Source organism: Lactuca virosa, chromosome 5, assembly GCF_052849685.1.
Source record: "Lactuca virosa cultivar CGN04683 chromosome 5, Lactuca_virosa_CGN04683_v6, whole genome shotgun sequence".
Classification (NCBI taxonomy): Eukaryota; Viridiplantae; Streptophyta; class Magnoliopsida; order Asterales; family Asteraceae; genus Lactuca; species Lactuca virosa.
The window spans coordinates 442,014,224-442,039,377 of record NC_136430.1 but is presented as its reverse complement, the minus strand read 5'-3'; the positions used below and the strand labels follow the sequence as shown (position 1 = coordinate 442,039,377).

At 34.9% G+C, this 25,154-nt stretch overlaps 2 protein-coding genes and 1 pseudogene across 3 annotated transcripts; 1 reads left to right on the top strand and 2 right to left on the bottom strand.

Annotated features, from left to right (window-relative positions):
- Positions 1-1,696: 1,696 nt before the first annotated feature.
- LOC145114243 (uncharacterized) lies at positions 1,697-2,443 on the top strand. Its single transcript, XM_079050246.1, has one exon. It carries the CDS (start codon positions 1,697-1,699, stop codon positions 2,441-2,443), a length of 747 nt encoding a protein of 248 aa, XP_078906372.1.
- Positions 2,444-6,243: 3,800 nt separating this feature from the next.
- Positions 6,244-6,343, bottom strand: LOC145117974 (small nucleolar RNA R71; annotated as a pseudogene).
- A 6,781-nt stretch (positions 6,344-13,124) lies between these two features.
- On the bottom strand, positions 13,125-18,918 carry LOC145114124 (nuclear transport factor 2-like). 2 transcript variants are annotated; one of them, XM_079050128.1, is made up of 9 exons: positions 18,718-18,918; positions 18,490-18,556; positions 17,468-17,605; positions 17,086-17,374; positions 16,579-17,001; positions 14,117-14,238; positions 13,976-14,041; positions 13,837-13,903; positions 13,125-13,760 (listed from the first exon to the last, which is right to left on the bottom strand). In XM_079050128.1, exons 2-9 carry the CDS (start codon positions 18,535-18,537, stop codon positions 13,456-13,458), a joined length of 1,458 nt encoding a protein of 485 aa, XP_078906254.1. In that variant the 5' UTR covers positions 18,538-18,556; positions 18,718-18,918; the 3' UTR covers positions 13,125-13,455. The 2 variants fall into 2 exon arrangements, with proteins under 2 accessions (XP_078906254.1, XP_078906255.1); XM_079050129.1 differs by having other exon boundaries at positions 13,976-14,035.
- Positions 18,919-25,154: the final 6,236 nt, after the last annotated feature.

The following is a 25,154-nucleotide window of genomic DNA, read 5'->3' as shown; positions in this document are numbered from 1 at the left end:
TGTTTTTAATAATATAGATTCATTTTTTAGAAGTTTAAATACTTACTTTTATATTTATAGAAATATAAATATATTTTTTACATATAAACAAGTTTTTGCTTGATATACTTATAAATATGTATATGTACTTCTAAAAATGTATCTATACTTCTAAATATATATATTTTTACGGTTAAACCTTATAAATCGACAAAACAAAAACCATATATAAGTATTTAATAAAACATAAATACAATGTTTAAATTAGCATATTTTTCATGTATAAATATGTTTGTTTTGCATGAATTCTTTGAAGTATATAAAAACATAGTTAGGGTATATATATATATATATATATATATATATATATATATATATATATATATATATATATATATATATATATATATATATATATATATTTTTTTTTTTTTTTTTTTTTTTTTTTTATTTTTTTTTTTTTTTTTTTGCGAAATTTATTTCATGGTAACCTAAAAAAATGTTATAACATCTAACGAGAGCACAAGTGAAAAAAATAAACTTACAAAATTTAGTTTTCAACATGATGTCAATGTAAAACTGTACTTTTTGACAAATTTAAGAACATTTGTGTCAATATCCCTTAAATATAATATGTTTTGAATTCTTTCATTCAGTTTGAACCCTAATTTTTTATTTCTAAATTTTAGAGTAACCATAAAACACCGAATGGGAATTAGTTATTGAACAATAATTCAGACTACATGTACTAATTAACAATTCAAAAAAGATATTCATAGAAAAAATGAGATATCAACTTATCGGGTCCGTATGCTATTTAAGATTAGATTTACTTATTTGATTGTTAGTTTCAGGTTTATAATCTATATAACGTATTTATTGCATGATTTTGAAGATCTAGAAACTAAGTGTTCGAGTAGATTTTTCTAAATGATGTTATTCCAAAATAGAAATTAAAACAAAAAGATAAGAATATATTTTAAGAACCATATCCAAATCAAATAAAAGTTAAGATTGTTTTACCGCTTGACGAACTTGACTAGCATATAATGCAACATCAAAAACATGCAAAAATCTTCCACCAATGTTGCTTGCACTATGTCATATGTGATTGGTACTAAGCTTAATAGGTTACTTTGTAGTTTTTTCTTGCATCGGGTTTGAAAGTTAACTTGCACAAAAGCAAAGTGTATGGTGCTGGTGTGAATAATCATGAAGTGGAGAGACTTGCTAGCATTTTAAAATGTAATTATGCTTCCTTCTAGTTTACGTATTTAGGTTTACTGATTGGCGATAACATTAAACTTTCTAAACATTGGAGCCATATCATTGGTGGGTGTCTCACCTTGGTTAACTTGGTTCTTAATAGCCTCCCTTTATACTACTTTTCTTTAATTAGAGCTCCTAAAAAGGTTATTCATGTTACTGATGGTATTAGAAGGCAGCTTTTATGGGGAGGTGATGATGACAAGCGAAAAATCAATTGGGTGGCATGGGTTGTGGTGACTAAACCAAAGGATATGGAACGCCTAGGCGTTGGATGTCTTGATTCGGCTAACTTAACTCTCCTTGCTAAATGGTGGTGGTGATTGAAAAACAGGTATGATTCCTTTTGGAGTTCTTGTATAAAAGTCATTCACAATTTGAAGCTTATTGATGGTAAGGAAATTGCTAAAATTAGTATAAAGGGTGTATGGTCAAGCATTTGTGAAATTGGATGCGAATTTTCTTTTGGAAAGATCATTGGTTTGGAGATAATAATTTAAAAGATGATTTCCTTAATCTTTATGCTATGGAAAGAAAGAAAGATTGTCTTGTGGCAGATAGGGTAAAAACTGAAAATGGTCAAGTGGTTCAGTACGACTGTGATTGGGTGAGACAACTTCGTCAAGGTAGGGAATCCCGTCAATTTTCTGACCTGGTCAACCAGTTACCAGTTTTTCGTTCTGTTAATGGAATGGACAAGTGGTGTTGGGAGGCGAATGATGGTAATATATTTTCGGTTGTTGTGAGATTATTGATGGTTAATCAGTCAAAAATTAACAATTTGGAGAATTTTAAGTGGGTTAAATGGATCCCTTTGAAAATCAATTGTTTTGTGTGGAGGTTACTTAAAAATAGAATTCCTACATCTTTAAACTTGCGCAAGAGTGGGATAAATTTTTCGACCACTTTATGCCTCTTCTGTTGTGATGTTGAGGAGTGCATTGATCACATTTTCTTCTCATGTACCTCGTTTGCTTCTGTCTTAAGGAGATGGTTGGTGAGTTGGTCTTCTACTCTCATTAGACATCCTACTTCACGTGTGGAGCTAAATGATATGCTTAAGATCTCTACTGGAAGTAAAAAATTGATGAAGCTGAAGTTGTCTTTGATTTATACCACTCTTTGGATGATTTGGAAGGCGAGAAATGCTATTGTTTTTATGAACGAAAAGCGAGCGATTTTTTTCGACTACGGATGACATCAGTCTAACTACTTTCAACTAGATTAAATGTTGGTCTAATTGTAATACTCTTAATTGGCATGCTTGGAACTCTTCCCCTCTTTTAGATTGTTTCTTGTAATCTTTCTTGAGCTTCTCTCTTGAGTTGTTTTTTTTTTTTTATAAAATTGTCTGTTGTCCCAAAAAAACACACACATACATATATTGTGTGTACATTGCACTCAAAATGAAAAAAATAGAAGTAGAACCATGAATTTCTAGGAAGAGCATAATTGATTTACAACAAAATTTGTTTGACACTATCAGAAGAATCTTGGAAATATTAAGCAATTGATATCATATCAAAATAAGGAAGACTTCTTATTATGTTAAAGATCAAAATCTAAATATTTTCAAGCCTTGAATGTAGAGTGGCTGATGTACAATTTATATACTACCAGTTTTAAATTTTTAAACCTAACCTACTTAAATAACTAATTGCACTTAGGCAGTGTACCTAGTCAAATTATAGGATAGTTTAGGTAAGTCGGGTGTCAATCACAGGGAACGAGATTTTTATTTAGAAAATAACTACTAATAATTAAACTAAGAAACAACTTTAAATATGGGGTTTTTACTAATTTTACAAGTTCAGTAACTTAATTCAATCAACTAATAATTAAACAACCATTAAAACTACGTAAGAAAATAAAATGATTTTTAATTCAAGTTTAAAGAGTACTTCCGTTTAGTTCCGAATTCCCCCTCTCCTATGGTTGATTTCTAGTGGATAAAGTATATTGATTACTAATTCATTAAATTACTAGTTTTCATGATTCAAAACCTAGTTTTGCCAATTTATGAATTACTATGCAATGATCAAGCACAAGTTAGATACAAAATTGAGATAAGAACGAATTGGACTATGAATGATAAATCTATATATTGAGATAAGCACGAATTGGAATATGAATGATAAATCTATGAATTACCTATCCAAGATCAAGACAAGAAACTCAAGCACAAATTATTGATCAATTATGCTCTCTAATACAATCAAAGTAGCTAACTTTTATGTACTTAACCCTAGGATTTGTTCAATCAATGATCTAATTATTTAATGGTCATAAACAACTAGATAACAAATTCATGCAATTAGAATGATCACCTACTACACAAAATTTGTATAATAAGCAATATAAGCTAGAACTTCAACATGCTAGGATTGTGATTATCAAACACTAGTAAAATCAACATAAAACATCCATGAATTAGAAATAACCACAAAGAACACGGGTTCATCTTCACCAAACAGAAGTATAAGGTGATTAGCCCATAACTAAAACAGAAAGAAACATAACATCAAAGCTAATTATTCTAGACATGGTTAAAGCTAGAAAACCGAAAGATTGTAAGCTGTTCTTATTCTAATTATCATCAAAGCTTGAACATCAAACAAATTCTCAACTTCCAAGGGTTCTCCAGAGGGTTTTAGTCGTAGCTTTTAACTTAATTCTCAAGAATACTCCCGAAATTTGACCTAAAGTTCGATATATATAGTTCCCAAAAATTGGTTGCCATGTCGTGGGAGTTAGGCTCCACACCGTGGTCATCACTTAAAACGTGTATGCGCTAACTCTCGGGAAGCTTCTGTGTCAAGAAAGGTTGTCACATCCATGGCCGGCGTCAGAAACGCCAGGCTGTGAGAACTTAAGATGTTGGAATTCAGGTCAAGATATGTGTTGGATAATACACAGTATGTACTAAACAACATAGCTATTTATTCATTAAATAAAATGTATTACATAATTGTTCGATATACAAGTAGTTTACGAAAGCAAAGTACAAAAGAAAAGCACATAAGTTCCAGGCTGCATCACTGGGGTTATCTCCTCCTTCAGACGGGTTCATTCTCCTGAGAATACATGTGGTTTGAAAGGTCAACATAATGTTGGTGATTCCTCAAGATTTATTGTTATAAAATATGTACGGGTATTTAGTTGTTTTTTAACCTAAACTTACTTCCTTGAGTTTCTGAGTACTATCACTACTTCCATAGGTAGGTTCCTAGTGGTAATCAAAGATAGTTAGATGATGGTTAACCTAAACTTGCTTCCTCGAGTTTGTGTGTACATCACTACTTAATTGGATTAGTTCCTAGTAGTAGTTTATGATAGCTAGTTTTAGTTTGACAAAGTTACAATGAGTTCCTATAATCTAGTTATGACTGTTGATCCTGATAATCCACGATGCTTCATCGAGCGTCGATGTGTTCAAAAAGTTATGCTTGCTTCAAGTTGTTGTCGGGTTATAGCTAGCAACCACAGGTGGGAGTGTCAGTCTCGTATGGATCTATACATATCTCTCTCGTTCACTTAAGAATTAACGATTATAGGTCGGGCGTTAGCTGAAAGTCTATCAGCGTGTTGATGAATTGTGCCTCATCTAACTCTTGTCGTGGGGGCCTCCCCTTGTCGGTTGTGTTGTTATTTGCATTGTATTTTTACAATTTTCCTAATTTTATATATATATATATATATATATATATATATATATATATATATATATATATATATTGCATTTTGCGTAGCCGAGAATTTGTGCAAAGTAACACTAGGTACTAAGCTTATCCAAAGAGTGGCTATAATAACGAGTTTCAGCGTTTCCTGGCAACTAGCCAGCGTGACAACTAGGTATGATCTTATTTATCATAGTGAATTAGCATAACAACTAGGCATAATATTAGCTAAAGAGTTTGGGCAGAGTAACTACCGGGAATAATATTATCTTAATGTTATGGACATAATTATGTAACTATAATTAGTGACAACTATGTCAAGTTGCATTTTAGACATGTATTCCCCCCCCCCCCCCGCGCGCGCGGAAAGATTTGGAAAATGGGGTCGTGAAACTCACATGTGAGTATGAAAACGTTGGTGTAAGGTAGAAATTACAAGTTAGCACTTTGAGAGTCGATCGGGGCGATGGCACGCAAAACGGTATAGAGAGATAATCAAAGAGTGGGGTGAGGAAAATGAGTTGTCGAAACCTGCTATATTATAGCAATTTTGGAGCATGTGTCGTGCATTGCACGCCGTACAAATATGTGTGAACCGTACGATGGTGACACGTGTCCTCATCTCAGCGTGACACATCATCCCGTATCTCGACGTAATCGGGTGTCAGTGCGTGCAGCGCACTGTGCGCGAGTGCGTGTGACGGTAAAATTTCAATTTCGAATTTCGCATACGAACTCTGTTCTCAATGACTCTTATATATCCGTGTAGGTCTCGTCATTCTCTACAACTTTCGTTTTGGTCATTTTGTCTAGTTTTGACTTTCGTTTTTCGACGTGTTTTTATTACTATTATAATCTTATAAAAATCATAACTCTCACATTAATGTTCTTTATATCCACGTGTAGGTATTTCCGAGTACTACAACTTTCTTTTAGATTCCAATAGCTAACTCTCACTATATTTTAATTTCTTCTTATTATAGAGATTTATAGTGTTAGAGGTTATCATAACTTCTTCATGCGAAGTTAGATTGAGATTTGTTAAAATCTTTTGGAATTGTATGGATGTGTACTTTGATTTATACCATAAGGTATGTACGAAAGTTCATATTTGTATTAGAATTTTCCATGAACTACAAAGTAAGTTTATTATATTACTTGTTTGACATAATCACATGTGATTATTGTTGGCCTATTTTGACTGGTGTTACACTAAGAGATAGTTTGAAGTCACTTGCACCTGGATCTATCACTAAATGGAAAAAACTAAGAAACAAGTTTATTAAACAGTGTAGTCCACCTTCAAGGATTTCCGAATTGAAGAAACATATACATAATTTCTAACAATTTGATGGGTAGTCGTTATACGAAGCATGGGAGCGTTACAAGGGAATGCTACGAAATTGCCCTCAACATGTCTTAAACGTGTAACAAGAAATCTCCATTTCTTATGATGGAATCAATGTGAGCACCATGCAACTATTAGATTCCCACGGACCTATGACGAAGAAAGCTCCTGCTACTAACAAGACTCTTATTGAAGAATTTACAAAACATTCAAGAGAGTATCACAACCCAAGGGAGGATATTACTAGACAAATATCGAATGGAGATGGAGGGCAAGAAGGTATTGCTTCAATAATTACAATGCTCGACACCATGGATAGAAGAATCACAATGATGGGGCAATCCATTCATGCGTTAGTTGGGTGCGACAATTGTAGCGGACCACATCTTACAAAGGATTGCAATTTAGATGAAAATGGGTACAAGAAATCTCAAGTTTGATATTCAAGTAGAGATAGATATGATGAAGATTGAAGGAAATCAAGATGGAAGCCATATGATGAATACAAGAAAGAAAAGGAGGAGAAATATCAACAAAAAAATCACGGCTTTTACCAAAAAGAACAAGCCCAACCCGAAAAGATAGTCGATCTTGAATCAGTATTGATTAGATTCATGGAAGCAAGCAAGAAAAGACATGACGCCATGAATGCAGCGCTTAGAGAACAACAAGCTTCTCTCCGGGGTCAACAAGCATCTATTTTGAGTATCCAAACACAAATCAGTCAATTAACAAGGCTTGTGCAAGAAAGATTGTCGAATTCACTTCCAAGAAACACAGAACCAAACACAAAATCTTATGTCATGGATGTATCCACAGAAGAAGGGGAGAAATTAGAGCCTATGGTGGTCCTTGAAACAATAGAAAAGCAGTCTGATCAATCACCCGAAAGATTAGAAAAAAGAAGAAAAGAGTGACTCTGTCCAGTTACCACGACGTGGTGGCCAAGATGCCACATCAAGGGACCTGGAAAAAAAATCATGATTCCTCATTTGTAAAACCCCATCATCCACCCCTTCCATACCTATATCAAGCCAAATAGGATCTCTTGGAACAGGAACACAAGAGGTTTATGGAACATACGAAAGGGTTTTTGATTAATACTTCATTCATTTAGTCCATTACTAAGATGCCCACATACGCGAAATTTCTCAAGGATCTTATTCACAATCAGAAGGATATGGAGAAGTTATATAAGGTGGTACTTAATGAGCAATGTTCAGATGTGGTGATTGAAGGTCTTCCAATAAAGATGGGAGATCCTAGGTGCCTTACTTCGCCTTGTGAATTTGGAAATTTAATAAAAACAAATGCATTAGCCGATTCTGGAGCTAGCATCAATTTGATTCCATTTTCATTTTACCAAAAGCTCAATTTACCGGAGTTGAAGACCACCAAAATGATAATTCACATTGCGGATCGATCGGTCACGTATACTCGTCGGACTTTTCTGGAGATTTTCCGTTTTAAGGACTATTTCGTAAACTGACCCAAAATATAGGGACTTTTCTGGAGATTTTTCGTTTTAAATCAAGCAAACATAATATATTAAATAAATTCTAATATTCTTTCAATGAACCAAAACATAATCAAATAAGTTCATCTACATTGTAAACAAAAGTATTGGGAACTTAACCCATTATCAAGATAAAACAAACAAGAGAAATCGAAGGAATGCTAAACATAATGTAAAGTAAACCGAAACAGCTCATCTCGGATCGATTACTCCTCTTCTACGTCTCCTCTGCTATGAACCTTCTATGTTGATGTGTTATGACTTCTTCTATGTGATATTCTACATTTGGCCAAAATCAGGTTTCTATTTATAGACTTCTTAACCGACCTAAAATTATGGCCCGAATAGAACTTTCGCGTCGCGAATCCTTAAATTTTGTATTTATCTTGAGAATCTTCTTATTTCTTTCCTTCCTAATCTCTAGCTATTTTTCTTGCTTCATACTTCACGAAAATATGCTTAAATTGGTCATTTTCAACTTTTATTTAATCATTGCATCTTTTTAGCTGCAAAATACAAATATAAAGCAATTAAGTACCTTTTGCCCTATTTTTAACACTAAATCATTCATAAAAGTATCCGAAACGTCCCTACAAATATGTAGAATTTACAACATATGAGAGTCAAAACCTTGTGAATCCCCAATGATTCCAAATATAAAACTTGGAGTAGATGATGGAGATCTCCTTAAGAATATAGAAAAATATAAAAAAAATTGTGCGAAAATCAAACTCTAATGATTATCTTACCATATATCGATTTCCCAGTAACCATGGTAAGCAGTGTGTTTATGTCATCTCCTATAACTTCACATTGGGGCATCGTTGTCCATATTTTGAAATAGATAAAGGATGCATCAGGCTATGGCATTACCAAAATCATAGGTATCAACTTATCATGATGATGGTGATCCTACGAACAAGTGGTAAGAGTAAGAAACAAAATGTTGTTTCTCAATCAAGTGCAAAATCTAAATACATGGTTATAGCTCAAACCACATGTGAGCTAATATGGTTGAAAATTTACTTAGGTGAAATTGATTTCCTTTGATCTATAAACAAATGAACATATGGTGTGACAATAAGAGAGCTATCCACATTGCAAACTATCATGTTTTTCATGAAAAGCCAAGCACATCGGTGTACCTCACATTAAGGGGTTGTTTTTTTTTTGCTGCAGATCTACAAAATCACTTTTGTCTGTGTCGCGCAAACCACGCACAGACATATACCCTTGCAGTGTGTTTGTTTTTTCGAAATGCGTAGATCTAAAAACGTTTGCGCGAGGTCTTCACCACACAGACATGGACTAGCCACTTCTAAGGCCTGCAAATTCTTTTAACCTTTAAATAAATAAATAAACGCCTTTTGTTTTCTTTCTATCGGCGCCTCCATCAAAACTTCCCACCCTCAAATCCTCCCACCATCGACGCATCCTGCCTTGCTTCCAGCATCGTCTTCACATTCATCAGCTCCGATCAGCACCGTTGCCCTCCCCTCTGATCGTAGGCGAACAGTCTCCCATCGAAGGTAACAAATCCTCTACGCAACAAACAGGTAAGAACTCTTCTGTTTCTGATGATTTTTTCTGTTTTAGTACGATATTAAAGGGTATTTTCCTCAAAAACTCTCCATTTTACTGAAATTAGCTGATGTTTATGTAGCCTTTCTTGTTTCTTTCTTGCTGAAAATTTGAAAACAGCCTTTCTCTTGTTTAATTTTGTTAAATATTGTTGAAACACAATATTTGTTTATGTGTCTTGCTGAAAAATCGAAATGTTGATGCTTATGTGCTATTTTTTGCTGAAATAATGTTGTTTAAGTGTTGTTTTGTGCTGAAATTGTCAAATAATGATGCTTATATGCTGTTTTTTTGCTAAAATTATGAAATAATGATGTTTATATGATTTTTTTGTTGAAATTGTGAAATAATGGTGTTTATTTGCGGTTTTGTTTGCTGAAAATGTGAAATCATGATGTATATGTGTTGTTTTTTTGGTGAAAGTGTCTTTTTTTATGTTTATGACATGAAATCAGTTCTTTATTTGCTTTACCTAAAGCTTCTATGATATATTGGTTATTAGAAATGGGAGAGAAACAACAATAGACCAATGAGCATTTAAAATCTTTATTGGAAACTTGTGTTGAAGAAGTTGAGAATGTAGGAAGAAAATGTTTAAGTTTGCACAATGATTCATGGATAAGGCTTAGAAGAGTTCTTATGGAAAAATTTGGCATGGATTTGACTCAAAAACAAATGAAAAACGCATATGACAATATGAAAGCCAAATACATATAGGACTGCTATATTTGAAAAACAAAACTAACAATATATACAATTCTCAAACAAACACTTTCAACTTAACAGCCGAGGAGTGAGATGATTTTAAGAAGGTATATATATATATATATATATATATATATATATATATATATATATATATATATATATATATATATATATATATATATATATATTAAACATTTATGTTTGAAGTTGCCAAATATCCTTATACTAGTTTTTGTTACATTTGGGTTTAGGGGCATCCGATGGCGGCTTCATTGAAAACAATTACATTGCCTTTTCCAGATCTTTGTGTACGTCTTTTTGATGGAAATAGTGTCACGGGTAATTTCAAGTGTTACTCAACCCAAACATCATCAGGAATTGTATCATATTTGTGTCATGTTCCACCACTTCATATTAGGGACACCCCTTCTATTGCAATAAATGATGATGATGACACTTCCCATCATGCTAGTGAGCCTTTTTGTGAGCCACCACTTTCTGCTGCTTCACCATCTGGTAACCCCAACAAAAGGGCTAAACCCTCAACTCCTAGAGCTCCTAGTGACTCACCTGATAAACCTTCTATTATTGTTGACGATTTAGCATTTAAAAGGAAAAAAGCTCTACAACATTTGACTGAAGTGTATACAATTCCTCAATGTTTAGAGAAGTTAGAGGTTCTTGACTTAGGCCCTACATATCCTCTACGATTTACTGCATATCACATTTTTGGAGGGACCATGAATATAAGAGAGATGTGGATGAATTTTCCTACTGTTCCCGAGATATTACGAGGATGGATCGAGATGACGAGTACAAGTTTAGGAGTTTTAAAGGACGGAAAGATTGTCTGATGATTTTTCTTGTGTTGAAGGTTTTTTTTATTTGTGTTGGAGCTATTTGATAAGTTTTTTTTTTTTTTTTTTGTTGGAACTATTTGCTACTTGAAATTTGAAACCATTGTCCAATGTTTTTTGCTACTTGGAATATGGTTAAGGTGCTATTTTTTTGCTACTCGAAAATTGAAATATGGTTAATATAATATTTGTTTTGCTACTTGAAATATGGTTACTTGAAATATGGTTAAGTGTTGTTTTTTGCTACGTGAATTTAGTTAATATTTATGTTTTAAAGTTCTACTTTTGTTGATTAATAGGTGCATAATGGACCACGATCAAAAGATACTTCTTGTAATTCTTATGTACTTTTACGTCCGTTATTTTTGGAAGAGGAGTGTGAAACGAGTACGTGACAATGATTCGGAAATGACAGGACACGAATACACATTAGAGTTATTGCAACGTAATCCTTTACAATGTGTTGAACTACTACGCATGTCTCGTGAATCCTTTGTCTGACTATGTGCTCATTTTAGAGTAAATTACTCGTTAAAGGATAGCAAACATGTATCGGTTGAGGAAAAGATGGGGGTTTTTTTTAACGACAAACTAACTAACCTACTCCTAAATAACCACTTATGTCTCCACCGAGACTTGAACTCATGACCTCTCATATTAGAGAGTCACTCCTTACCACTAGGTCATTGGCCCTTTGGAGATGGGTATGTTTTTTATGATGATCGGTCATAACCAACGTTACGTGATTATCAAGCGGAGATTTCAACACTCAAAGCAAACAATTCATAAATTTTTTTATGAAGTGTTGGAAAAAATGATGTTTTTCGCGAAAGACATTATAGTTCCAACTTCTTTTAATCTGAATCCAAACATTCCAAGACATAATAGGAGACTACGAAGGGTTTTCAAAGGAGCAATTGGTGCACTTGATGACATTTGATACATGTTGTTGTCTCTGCTAAGAAACATTATCTATATAGAAGTAGGGGAAAGGGCGATTGTTACCAAAACGTATTGGCAATTTGCGACTTCAACATGGTTTTTACGTTTGTTGTGGCCGGTTGGGAAGGGGTAGCGTATGATGCTAGAATATTATTAGAAGCATTAGTCGATCCACATGCATCATTCACGTTTCCACCACCAGACAAGTTTTTGGTTTTTTAAATATTTTTATCTTAGTTTGAAAATTGATTAGTATTTTGTATTTTTATAGAGAAATATTATATTTGTGATGTCGCGTACGCAGACATTCGAGGATTTATGGCCACGTATTGTAATGTGAGATATTGGATTGGGGATTTTCGTCAAAAATGTGCATTAACCAATAAAGAAAATTTTAACAATGGACATTCAAAACTTCAGAACATCATTGAGCGTGCTTTTGGTGTGTTGAAAGCACGATTCCCTATATCAAAGAGGATGACACCATTCTCGATTTCTACACAAAGAAACATTGTCATGACATGTTTCGCGCTTCATAATTTTATAAGGAAAGAATGACTGAGTCATGAGTATTTCGCATGATATGATGAACCCACTGACTCGTTTCGAAATAACAATGTGCGCGTTGATGATGATGAAGACAAGGTTCCAACACATGGTACGGCAGCGGACCGTGAATATATGACTTAGTTACGGGATGAAATTGTTGAGCAGTTGATGCAAAATATGGATTTAATTATAAATGAAATTGTTATTGTAAAACATTAATTTTATTCAAGGTTGTACAACTATTATTATTAGTATTTTTGTGTTTAAAAACCATTTTAAGTTTGTAAAATTAATTTATTTGAAATTCAGTTTATTTCAGCAGCTTGCAGACATTAAAAATTAAACAGACTTTTTATTGCAGACAGCTGGCGTTTAGTCCACCTTTTCTGCTGCAGAGTTTTGCAATTGTTGTCCGCAGACTGTAGACATTTTGGCTTCAAAAAAACAAACGCCTAAAACTAGAAGCATCTCGCTCATATATTCACTAAAGCACTACTTGCGTGTCAAGTAAAATTTCTTATATTTGTTACAAGTTTTAAATTTCTTATAACTGTAACAAGTTAAAGACGATCAACATCTATACTTAAGCTTGAGGGGGAGTTTTAGAATCAATCACGTCCATTTAGGCTTTAACCTCTCGCTCAATGCAAGAATTATACTCAACAAATCTGATTCTCTCATATTCTGCAAAAAAGACGATGTACGCAAATCATATTTTTTTCAACTTTCAGACGATGAAAGAGGCAATAACAATAGGCACAATAAAATCATCTCTACTCTACCAAAATCCAGTTCGAAATTCCAAGTTCCAAGGAAGAAAAATAAAAAGAATACAAATAAAATAGCTGGGGCAACTATACTACACAACATAAATAATGACCAAAAACCCGACCCACGCTTGCTTTTTCTATCGTAGACAAAAATCTCCCAACTAATTAAATCAATCAAGTCTTGTTTTTTTATCCCCCCTCCCCTACCAATCTCGAACAAAACCATCATCATATCATATCATATGATGCCTCACTCACAGGTTCAAGCAGTAGCAGGAACCCGTGGTGCCATGTTCTTGGCTGTTCCATTAACAGCCATCCCATTCCCCCGGTTCATTCGCTCTCTCTGATATCCATCTCCACCACCACCACGGTTTGCTGGTACTCCTCCACGGCCGCCGCCTCTGTTGCCATAATCATTCCTCCCACCACCAAAGTCACCGCTCCGATTGTAGCCTCTTCCGCCACCAACACCACCACCATTAAAGTTTCCACGACCCCCTCTCATTCCATCGTTCCTGAATCCAGCCCCCCTTCCAATCGGAAACCTTCCCCGTGATCCTCCTCCTGTTGTTATAAATAATAAATAAATCTATAAGATATGATGAGAAACACATATTTTAAGTTTTAATTGATATCTTGCCTTTAGAGTTTGTGGATCGTTTTTCCTCAACAACAGCATTGCGTCCACCAATAGCAACAGGTGAACCCTAAAACACGTCATCATAAGTAGATAACTTCCGTTACATTACCATCCAAAGTGATGAATGAATTTCACATACCTCAATGGCCTTTTGAACAGCTTCAGGCGTCTCAAATTCAACAAAACCAAAACAGAATCCCTGTTGCTGTCATATGAGTTTCGTGAAATTTAAAAAAAAAAAAAAAATGTGTTATTATTATTAGAGGAAGTGGACACGAACCCTGTTGCTTCGAACTTGAATGCCATTGGTCTTAATAGGACCAAACTTCTTGAACTCCTCATCCAACATAGCAGGTGTGGCACTCATAGGCAGACCCTTGATGTAGATCGAATACCCATCAGCTGCCCAAAACAACACAAAAACTCACATTTTACACCAAAGTTTATGTTTTTCTATTCATTGCACCATATTTGCTTTCTAAATTTTCTTCTTTACAATTTTGGCCCTTCAACTTAGAATGTTATGTATTTTTACTTTATTTAATTGTTTAATGATATTTTGAACTGTCATAGCATTTGTTACTTGTAATATATTCAGATAAAACATACAACTTTGACTTATATATTCTTATACTAGTGTAATATTTGGTTAAATGTATGTGCATATTTTTCATTAAATATGTGTAATATTTCCATAAATGCAGAACAACATATTTAAATAAAATACACATTTTTTATTTATATAATATTATATAACTACTTTCATATTTCTTTAAATGTATGTATAATATTTCATTAAATGTACGTTTAATGTCTTTATAAATGAATGTCTAATATTTATGTAGAATACAACAAGATATTAAAATACAGCACCTACTTTTGACTTATATATTGCAAAAATAGTGTAATATTTCTACAAAGGTATCTATTAAATTTCATTAGCTGTATGCCTACATATGTGTAATATTCATTAAATGTATGTGTAATATCTCTGTAAATGCGTGTGTATTATTTACATAGAACACAATAACATATTCAAATATAACACACAAGTTTGACTTATATATTGTAATCTTTGTGTAATATTTCTGGAAATATATGTATAATATTTTAATAAATGTATGTTTAATATCTATATAAATGCATGTGTAACATTTATGTACAACACAACAACATATTTAAAGAAAACATCAATATTCGACTTATATACTGCAACGAGTTGTGGGACCCATGTACTACACGGGTTTATTAAAAAAAGTTAAATATAAATGTATAAACATTTAAAAGTTTGAATTTATAAGCAAAATAATAAAAATACTAAATTATTGAAATTGAATTGTTCATTTCTCTTTTAGATTTAAACAAATAATTTAAAGGGGTGTTTGGCTTAGCTTTTCACAGCCCAAAAGTCCTTTTTGGAAAAGTTACAAAAAGTCAGGAAAACCTGACTTTTCCAAAAAGTTCCTTTTCCTTGTATCAAAACTCCAAAAGTAGCTTTTAAAACTAGTTTTGCCAAACATCTTTTGCTTTTTTTCTTTTCCAAAAAGGACTTTTGGCTGTGAAAAGCTAAGCCAAACACCCCCTAAATAAATAAACAAAGAAAATAATTGGGCTTTATTTAGGAATATTGAAATGAAAAAGAAAATTGCATTAATAAGATTGATATTCATTTATTATTACATTTATTACAATTATTACATTTTAATACTATGTGAAAATTGCATTAATGGTCTCTCAAGTTTGCTTGTAATGTATATTTTTACTTTGTTTAATGGTATAATGATGTTCTAACTATATAATTTGTTACTTGTAATATTAAATTATAAAATAAAGTTGCATTATCTAATGTTACATAAATTTTAATGTTTCCAACTAATTTAACAATACTTTTTAATAACTTAAACATAGTAAAGTATAAAAATAACATACAACTTTGACTTAATATTTTAATATTGGTGCGATGTTTCTTTAAATGTATGTGTAAGATCACTATGTATGGGTGTAACATTTCATAAAATGAAATTTGTAATGACTACACCAAATTTTGCATTTTTCAATCTATTTTGCACCACATTTGGTGACTTTTCTTTTACAATTTGGTCTTTCAAGTTTGAATGTTTTGTATATTTAATTTGTTTAATTGTATAATGATACTTTAACATTAAAACTTGTTGCTTGTAATAATAATTTATTAATTGAAGTTCATCAAATTATAATATATGTTGATTTGATTTTGATGTTTCAAACTTATTAAAAAAATTATTATTTTTTATTATTAAAAACATCAAACAAAACACACGATTGACATATTATTGCAATACTAGTGTAACATTCCTTTGAATGTATGTGTAATATCTCTATAAATGCATGTGTATTGTTTACTTAAATGTGAGTTATAAATGTAACTATTTTTATTTAATAAAATATTTATTTTAATAATATGATAATTAATTTGAAATTAGTTACATACAAATAAATCATTTTGGTTTCATTTGTGTAATAAAACAATATATAAAGTTATTGTAACAAAATAGACGAGTCAAATACTCAAATTTGTAAAAAAGCTAATATTGTTAAGGGTATTCTTGAAAATCCATAAATGTTAGAAAAAATGAATATAGTCAATACTTTTAGTTTTAAAAATGGAGTAATATGAGAGAACTTATTAAAGGAGCAACATACTTTCAAACAGAGTGTAAGTAAGCAAAAACATGAACATGATTTTAAAGAAGGTAAGCATACCTTCTTCCTCATGAATGCCATTTTCAACAGCATCAACATTAGAAGCAGCTGACTCAGTGACTGAGGCAATTGGCTGAGCATTATTCACCTGATGCTCTTGAATCCTTGGCTGAGGTTTCCTTGTAGCAGGTGGTGGTGGGGATGAGAAAGGCACATCACTCTGCTTCAGATCCATTACAATAGAAGCATATGACTTCTTTGGAACTTCCTCAACTTTGGTGTTGGATTCAACAACCAGCTGTGAAACCTCCTGCACTTCATCAACAACCTCCGCAACCGGCTCCTCCTCCTCCACCTCCACAGCAGTAGCAGCAACCTCCACAGCTTCCGGTGGATGAAACACCACTTCCCCTTCAGATTCCTCCGCCAATACAACAGCCTCTTCAGGGACAGGATCTTCAACCACAGGAACACTTTTTGGCACTACAGATAAAAAGTTTCAACAGATACATAACAAAAGACGCTTTTAAATTTATAATATCAACTAAATTTTATGTTTTTTGTCACCTTGCTCAGGATTAGTAGGAGCCTCAACATCCTCAGTAAGAGCATTGTTTACTTCATTATTAATGGCATTCTCCATGTAACGAAACATATCATTTAACACAAAGTAGCCTTTGTCTTGTGGTGCAAGGAAAAAAGATTGAGTAAAATTTCGGACAATATTGTCCTTTCCAGTCAGGTATCCAGTGACTAGAACATTGACACCACCATCTAAAGATTCTTGTGCATCAATGGATTTAATCTCAGCCCTGATCTCATCATAGTTAAGAGATAGTATTTTAGTATTGATAGCCTGCATGCATATCCCAATAAAAGCAAGAAAATATCATTAGAATCAAAACCAAAAAAACAAGAAATGTCACAGGAAACAAATGAAAGGGCATACATCCATGGTAGTGGTTATGCTCATGGAACCATCTTCCTCAGCGCGCCCAAGTTTACTGATATCCTGATAGAATCGATAAACTAAACCAGGAGACTGGTGTAGTATATGATAATATTGCTGAACAAAAGCATTGCCAACCTATTTATCAACAAGACATAAAGATTATCCACAGCAATGCAAACAGTATAAGAATATAGGAACTCACATTAAGTACTTTAAAGCTTAAAGATTGTTAATAAGTGTATAGACACATACACTCATAAAGTAATGCATTTGACATATGCATGTATTCAATAAAAGAGAAAAGATGGTATATATATATACTCAAAAACACAACCTAGGTATACAGATTTATTGGAAACTACTAGTAGAGTCACCAATTAACCTCAAAATAATACAAAATAATATTGACCAACATGGTTTAACAATTCATATTCAACTAACATTAACAATATCAGCATTGACTATTAACATCAATAGAAGAATCATCAAAGCACAAAGCATATTCGTATTGCTCAGATGAATCCAAAACCTACATTGCCTTACACCTTGTGTCTAAGAGGAAGGCAAACAAACCTAGATTGGCTTTGGACCTTTGCAAGAATCATAATTACAGCTACACAACATAAAATACAAGTGTGACATAATTCAAAGCTCAAAATCATAGTAAAGGTAGAAACCAAAATCATGCAGGAGTGTAAGCTATTATGTTAATGTCAGAAAAAAGATGATTGGATTTCGTTGGGTTAATAACAGAATACTAGTAAGATTCCACATTTCCACGTTCAAGTCATAACCACATTCTATTCAGAATCAACGATCATTTTCCTATTTCAATAACAAAACAACCACGCAAACAAAAAATAAAAAAATAATAATAATAAACAATATGACGTAATTTTAAAGCTAATAATCATACGACCGCCATAAATTACTCAAAAAAATTTAAATTCCTTCACAAACAGCAAGATCACAAAAATAGAACAAGCAATCTTTAAATTTTTAAAGAAACCGATACATACAACTTGAGCAGAGACAGGTTGCTGCGGTGTCGCTGCCGGAGCCGCCATTGTAAATTAAATCAAAACCCTAACCAAAAGCACCACAAACGACCAGTCATTACATATATAAAGAAAATAACATCGGCGAACGGAAAACAAATCAAAAACAACAAATCTAATAAAAATAGCATTATATGTGCAAACATAAAAGGAAAAAATCGATTAGAGTGAGTATGAGTGAATCTGTACCTGGATTTCGTTGAGCAGTGATGCGAGATGAGGAAAGAGATTGAGAAAGAATCTCTGATCCCTTTCTCTGTTGATATATTTCCTATGTGTGTGCGCTTTAGGGTTTGTTTGTGTCCTTTGACGGATCTTGGAGAGGCGAAGGCGAACGCAAGTACGTACAAGGTAAAGGGGAAGTGTGGGAAAGGGTTTCCAGGGCATTTATATAGTACGAAAGAGTGTCTTTGATTTTTAGTTTCTATTTTTATTGTTCCCAATGCAAAAATGTTTTTTGTGTTGTTAGGTATCATTTACGATATCTCGATATGGAATAAATATGTATCATATCATCTACGATAATAGATTTGGAATAAACTTTAGTTAAATGGTTTAGTATACGATACGAAAACGGTAAAATTAGAATCTAAATCTTTAATCCAAAATAATTTTTTTACTTAGACAAAACTGTAAAAATGGTTTGTATTGTTTCCAAATTTTAGTCCAAACTTGAAAAATATTAGATAAATGGTCCTTTTTAACATCTTTCGTTGGGTATTTAGTCCTTTCGAAAAAATAAAATAATTGTTATAGCCTTGATATATTCAATTTTTATTTTTTAAAGTTATTATCATTTATAAATATAAAAAAGGGCCCACACACCCCCTATCTTTTCTTCTTCCTACAATTTTCCTTCAGCACCTCTAACCATAGTTGTCGTCGGCCTCCACTACAGCAACCATGGGACCACCGCAACTATCGGTAGCAGCAGCGTCGTAACCACCACTGTCGATATGCACCATAACAGAAGCAACGAGGTCGTTGCTTGCCTTACCTCCTTTATCCCTCTATCTGAATCTCAATATCTCTATTTGTCTTATTTCTCTCAATGAGGTAGGGATTCGGAGGAGGCAATGTGGATATCGTTGACGATCTAGCAATAATGTGAAGATCCGATGATGATTTGGTGACAGAGTATAGATTCAACGGTCCATGAAGGAGGTGGTTGTCGGACATGTTTTCTGGTGAGGTTTTGAGTGGTTCTCTTCAGGGGTTTTATTTTGGTGTTAAAGGGAGTCAACCTGTGTTGATCTCGTATGCAATGATCGCGCGGAAGTGCACTCCGACGAGATTGGAGCGAAGGCACACGGTGGCAATGGTATCGATTGAAAACTGACCAAGATGGTTTGGATCAGACCACTTGATGGTTCGATTTGTGGTGAAGGTGTCGAGTTTGGTAGGTTGCAAGGTGGCCTGGCGATTGTTTCTTATTTTCCAACGAGATTATCGTTTGGTGGTGATGGGTGTTGAACCCAAGGTGGAGGAGGAACCAAGGGTAATAGTGGAGGGCGTGGAGCTATTTATAGGAAGAAGAAGAAAAAAAACATAGAATAAAGAGATTGGGTTAGGAGTAGAATATGTGAGATGTGGGGGTTGTATGTTACATTTTCTTTGAATAACAATAGTAAATTAAAATGAAAAATAATTATGAAAATGACAACATAGTCTTTTTAGTTTTTGAAGGGATCAAATGAGCAACGATAGATGCTCAAAGGATCATTTATCCAACTTTTTTAAGGTTCGGACCAAAACCCCAAAAAAAATGCAAATCACATGGATCATTTTTAAAGTTTTGTCTTTTATTTATATGTAAGTTTATATATATATATATATATATATATATATATATATATATATATATATATATATATATATATATATATATATATTGAGCATATACAAACCAAAACGATGGTAAAAAAAGAAACGGAAATTGGGATTGTGTCATTTTGTAATGTGGAATCATCTTAGGGGCACTTTGATTTAATGTTGATTGGATCCGGTCAGAGCTTTTTGGCTAACTCGATCTGGTTAGTGTGTTTGATAATGACATTCAAGCCTATTACTCGGTTAGCCAACCTCTTACCCGGTCATGGAAAAAAATAGTTGATTGAAGCCATTTTTCTTGATTGCCCCTTGTTTATATGGACGTTGCTTTTTTCTCCATCAACCATCACACCTCCAATATTGCTTCTTCTCTATTGACCCACCAAAAACGTTGCCACACACCCCTACCACCACCACCAACTCCATTATCCTTTTCCTAGCATGTGACACAATTTCTTTCATCTCCTTACCCAGATTCAATTTCTTCCAACAGCTTCTCATACCTCCGACATGTATGTCGGCTCTTCCCACCTCCGACCTACTCCTTCGTTGTTGAGGTATAAAGTCTTGTCCAACACGGGGCACTTAGAATCAAGTGGAGCACTTGAATGAAGCATTTTGAGTTCATTTGGAGCACTTAGAACTCAATGGAGAACTTGAGGTTCATGGAGCATGTGGTAACGGAACGGATCATCTAAGATGACTTTGGATCATCTGACAAAGTAACAGATCAACCGACAAAGGAACGAATCTTCCAAAAGGAGTTTTGGAGCAACTTGAGTGACTTGGAGCAACTTAGAGTGGCTTGGAGCAACATGGAGAAACTTGGAGCACTTGGAGCAACATGGAGCACTTAGAGCAACTTGGAGCACTTGGAGCACTTGGAGCATTTGGAGCAACATAGAACATCATGTTGCACCATGTAGAAGGAAGTTGCACCGTCCTTAAGGATGTTGCACCAAATGATAGCATGATGTGCCATCATGTCTGAAGTTGCACCAAGGCGATGTTGAGCCAAGGAGATGTTGAGCCAAGTGGAGATGTTGAGCATGAATATGTTGTTGCTCCATCAAGAAGCGAGTTGTGTCGTGGAGGAGATGTTGCGGCATCATGGACCATCTTAGTACATGATGCGTCATATTGATTCATTTGTTGTGCCATGTTGATCCATGTTTTCTTATAAGATGATCATGCTCAAGAAATACATCATGTTGTGCCACCATGATGGATGTTGGACCATTAGTGATCATGATGCTCCACCTGTGCATCATGTTTCTCCACTATGGTCATGGTGGTCCATCATGTGTGTTGCTGATGCTCATGGGTTGTATGACATGGATGGATGTTTTCAGAAGATGTTGCATGGCGGGATATGATTGGCTGTCACCATTCATGGGCCTATGGGACAATGGGCTTGGCCCATTAGGGTTTTAGTTCTGATCCCTCAAGTATAAATACACTCATATCTCCATCATTATGTGTGCGCATAAATTTCAAGAGAGTAATCATTGTGAGGTTGAGAGCACTCCTTTGGAGCAGTTAGTAAGCAAGAGAGATTCTTTTTCTTTTGAGAGCTCAAGTAAGGTGCAACCTTTTGTGCGTGATTATAATTGTTCTTGGAAGTTAATAAAATCCCCTCTCTCTCATTTTCCCATGGATGTAGGTCACCTTGACAGAACCACAATGAATATTGTGTTCACTTGATTTACATTTTCAAACGTTTTATTTCCGCAAGTTCACCGAAGTTTGTTTTGATATTTGTCTTAAGTGCTTAACTTGTTTTGTTGTCACCCAACAAACTGGTATCAGAGCTATGGTTGAATACAGGAGAGTTAAGATCGACAAATTCAATGGGCATGATTTCGGTTTATGGAAAATGCAAATCGACGACTACCTCTACCAGAAGAATTTACATGAACCATTGTCCAAGAGTAAACCTGAACAAATGAAGCAGGAGGATTAGGAATTGTTAGATTGGAAGGAACTTAGTGTGGTGAGATTATCCTTGGCAAAGAATGTAGCTTACAACATTGTCAATGTGAAGACTACTCATGAGTTGATCAATGCATTATCTAACATGTATGAAACACCTTCGCAGCGAGCAAGGTTCACTTGATTCGACAATTGGTAAATCTAAAGATGAAGGAGGGTGGCTCAGTGACTGATCATGTTAATGAATTTAATTCAATCCTATCCATATTAATGTCGATTGATATTAAATTTGAAGTTGAAGTCATGGCATTGCTACTATTATCATATTTGCCTGATAGTTGGTCTGGTACAGTGACAACAGTTAGCAGCTCATATGGGGCGCTAAGCTAACATTTGAAGGCATTCGCGATTTAATCCTTGGTGAGGATTTATGCAGACAGTGTGTTGGATAAGCTTACAATAGTCTTCTGGGTATTGAAGATAGAGGAAGGGGGTCCAACATAGGAGGTGGGGATAGTGGAAGATCCAAGTCGAGAAGGAGAGGTGGACAGAACAACAAGAGGGACGTGCCTGTTGGAACTACAAATAGAGTGGCCATGTCAAAAGTCATTGCCCAATGCTCATAGCAGATAAAGGCCAAAAGGACATGAATATTGTAACGCCCCGATTCTCAGGTATTGATTTATGGTTATAAATTTTCATGATTTCAAGGTCTACTCGACGTGTTAGGTTCCCTGACTCGTCGAGTAGAAGCGGGTTGGTCCACGTGCTTAAGTGACATACTCGCCGAGTCCAGGAAGGGACTCGGCGAGTAGGAGCTGGAGGATGAAACCCTAATTTCCGGGGGTTTGCACCCTATTTAAAGGATCATTTGCCTCCTTTAGCCCCCTTACAGCCTCTTGAGAGTCCAGCAAACCCTAATTCCTGTGTGTGTGCTTCATTTGTGTGTTTTAAGATTTGGAAGAGGATTCTTGGTGAGAAGAACTTGGAGAACAAGTGTCTAGAAGCAAGGAACATGTGGGGATTGGAAATCTACCTCAGTTAGCATATTTTGGAAGGTATCAAGTCATTATATTGACCTCATTTCATTATAGATCTCACTTGGTTCAAGATTAGGGCTTTTCTAGCATAATAAGAAGCTATTCTTGGGTATGAGCTAAGATCTGAAGTTGTAACTTCAGATCTGAACTCTCTTTGGTCTCTAAGTCCATAAAGCTTTTAGCTTTAGCAAGTGTGAACCTTTCCTCAAGTGTAAAACTCCATTTCAAGCTTGGTTTTGTCATTATAAGATCTTAGAGCCTTGCATGCATGTAAAGTTTGCAACTTTACGTGATAACCATGCCTTGGGAAGTTGGATCTGCAATATGGAACCTTAAGACGGCTTAATAAGCGTCTGTATGGATTTGGACTGAAGGGACTCGGCAAGTTGCATGGTCGACTCGGCGAGTCCGATGAAGATTGTCGTGGGCCCGGCGAGTCAGTAGAGTGACTCGACGAGTCAGCTAGGGTTTTCCCGACCTTTGGACATGCATGAACCCGACTAGTTGCTGGGAAACTCGACGAGTTGGCCAAGGATTTTACAGCCGCAAACATTAGGAACTCGACGAGTTACTCAAGTGACTCGGCGAGTTAGCAAGTTATGCAAGGAACTCGGCGAGTGGCTGGTTGTACTCGACGTGTTGAGGTCAATATGGACTGTTGACTTTGACTTTGACCAAGGGTTGACTAATTGAATTCTGGGGCATTTTGGGAAGTTGGAAATTTATAAGTATGGATCATTGGTGGTTATAGGTGTTGGAGTTTGGGGCAGTGTTTCGGGAGCGCGATTTTATGGTTCAGTTCGGCATTGCAAGGTGAGTTATCCTCACTATATTAATAGGGTCTAAGGCACCAATGTTGGCCCTTATTGGATTTGTATCCTGGTTTATTGCATGATATGCTTTTATTGATTTACGTTCTGGTAGTTAGGATGGCGAGATGCTTATGCTTAGTGATCTGGTTAGGTTGGTGTCCTGGTTATAGAATGAGGCTATGTTAGTGACCGGTTAGGTCTGTATCCCGGTTATTGGGATGTTGCTATGATTAGTGATCTGTTAGATCAATTTGACTGTTATATGATATGAGCTAGCGTATGATATTTATGCAGGATGTTGCTATGATTAGTGATCTGTTAGATCAGTTTGACTGTTATATGATATGAGCTAGCGTATGATATTTGTGCAGGATGTTGCTATGATTAGTGATCTGTTAGATCAGTTTGATTGTTATATGATATGAGTTAGCGTATGATATTTATGTGCACATGTTTGTTTGGTTTGGGGTTGGGTTGAGACGATCCTGCTTTGTGCTGTAGGCCAACATACCCAGGGCGGACCGGATAGACTGTAGGCCTAGGAGGGCACATAGTCAGGCCGAAGGCCCAACGAGCGGTCCGGATAGGCTGAAGGCCTTGCGAGGCGGTCCAGACGTGTCGAAGGCTCGGAGAGCAGTCCAGATAGACTGAAGGCCTGCGAGGCGGTCCAGTCATGCTAAATGCTCATTATGCATACTGTAGACTCAGGGAGTGGACCAGGTAGACTGAAGGCCCGGTGCGGGCGGACCAGCCACATTTTAGACTCGAGATTCATGGTTGTTCTATTTACTTATATGTTATATGTTATTGTTATATCGGCATGGCGTTGGTATTTTGGGGGTAACTCACTAAGCCTTCGAGCTTACAATTTCGGTTTATTGTTTTAGGTTCAGCGGATGACCGCGGGAAGGCGAAGGTGTGACCGTACACTTCCTCGATTGATGATTTTGATTTCTGGGAACTCTGATGTTTAAACTATTTTGAAAACAAATTGTAATAACCGAATGGTTTT

Bases quoted from the DNA above. Each gene is read 5' to 3' on its own strand.
- LOC145114124 (XM_079050128.1), bottom strand. From the start codon at position 18,537: ATGGCGGCTCCGGCAGCGACACCGCAGCAACCTGTCTCTGCTCAAGTT. The intron at 17,002-17,085 runs GTGACAAAAAAC...TTTTATCTGTAG, and splicing joins TCCTACTAATCCTGAGCAAG to TGCCAAAAAGTGTTCCTGTG. The intron at 14,042-14,116 runs GTTCGTGTCCAC...CTCATATGACAG, and splicing joins TTCAAGTTCGAAGCAACAGG to CAACAGGGATTCTGTTTTGG.
- LOC145114243 (XM_079050246.1), top strand. From the start codon at position 1,697: ATGCGAATTTTCTTTTGGAAAGATCATTGGTTTGGAGATAATAATTTA.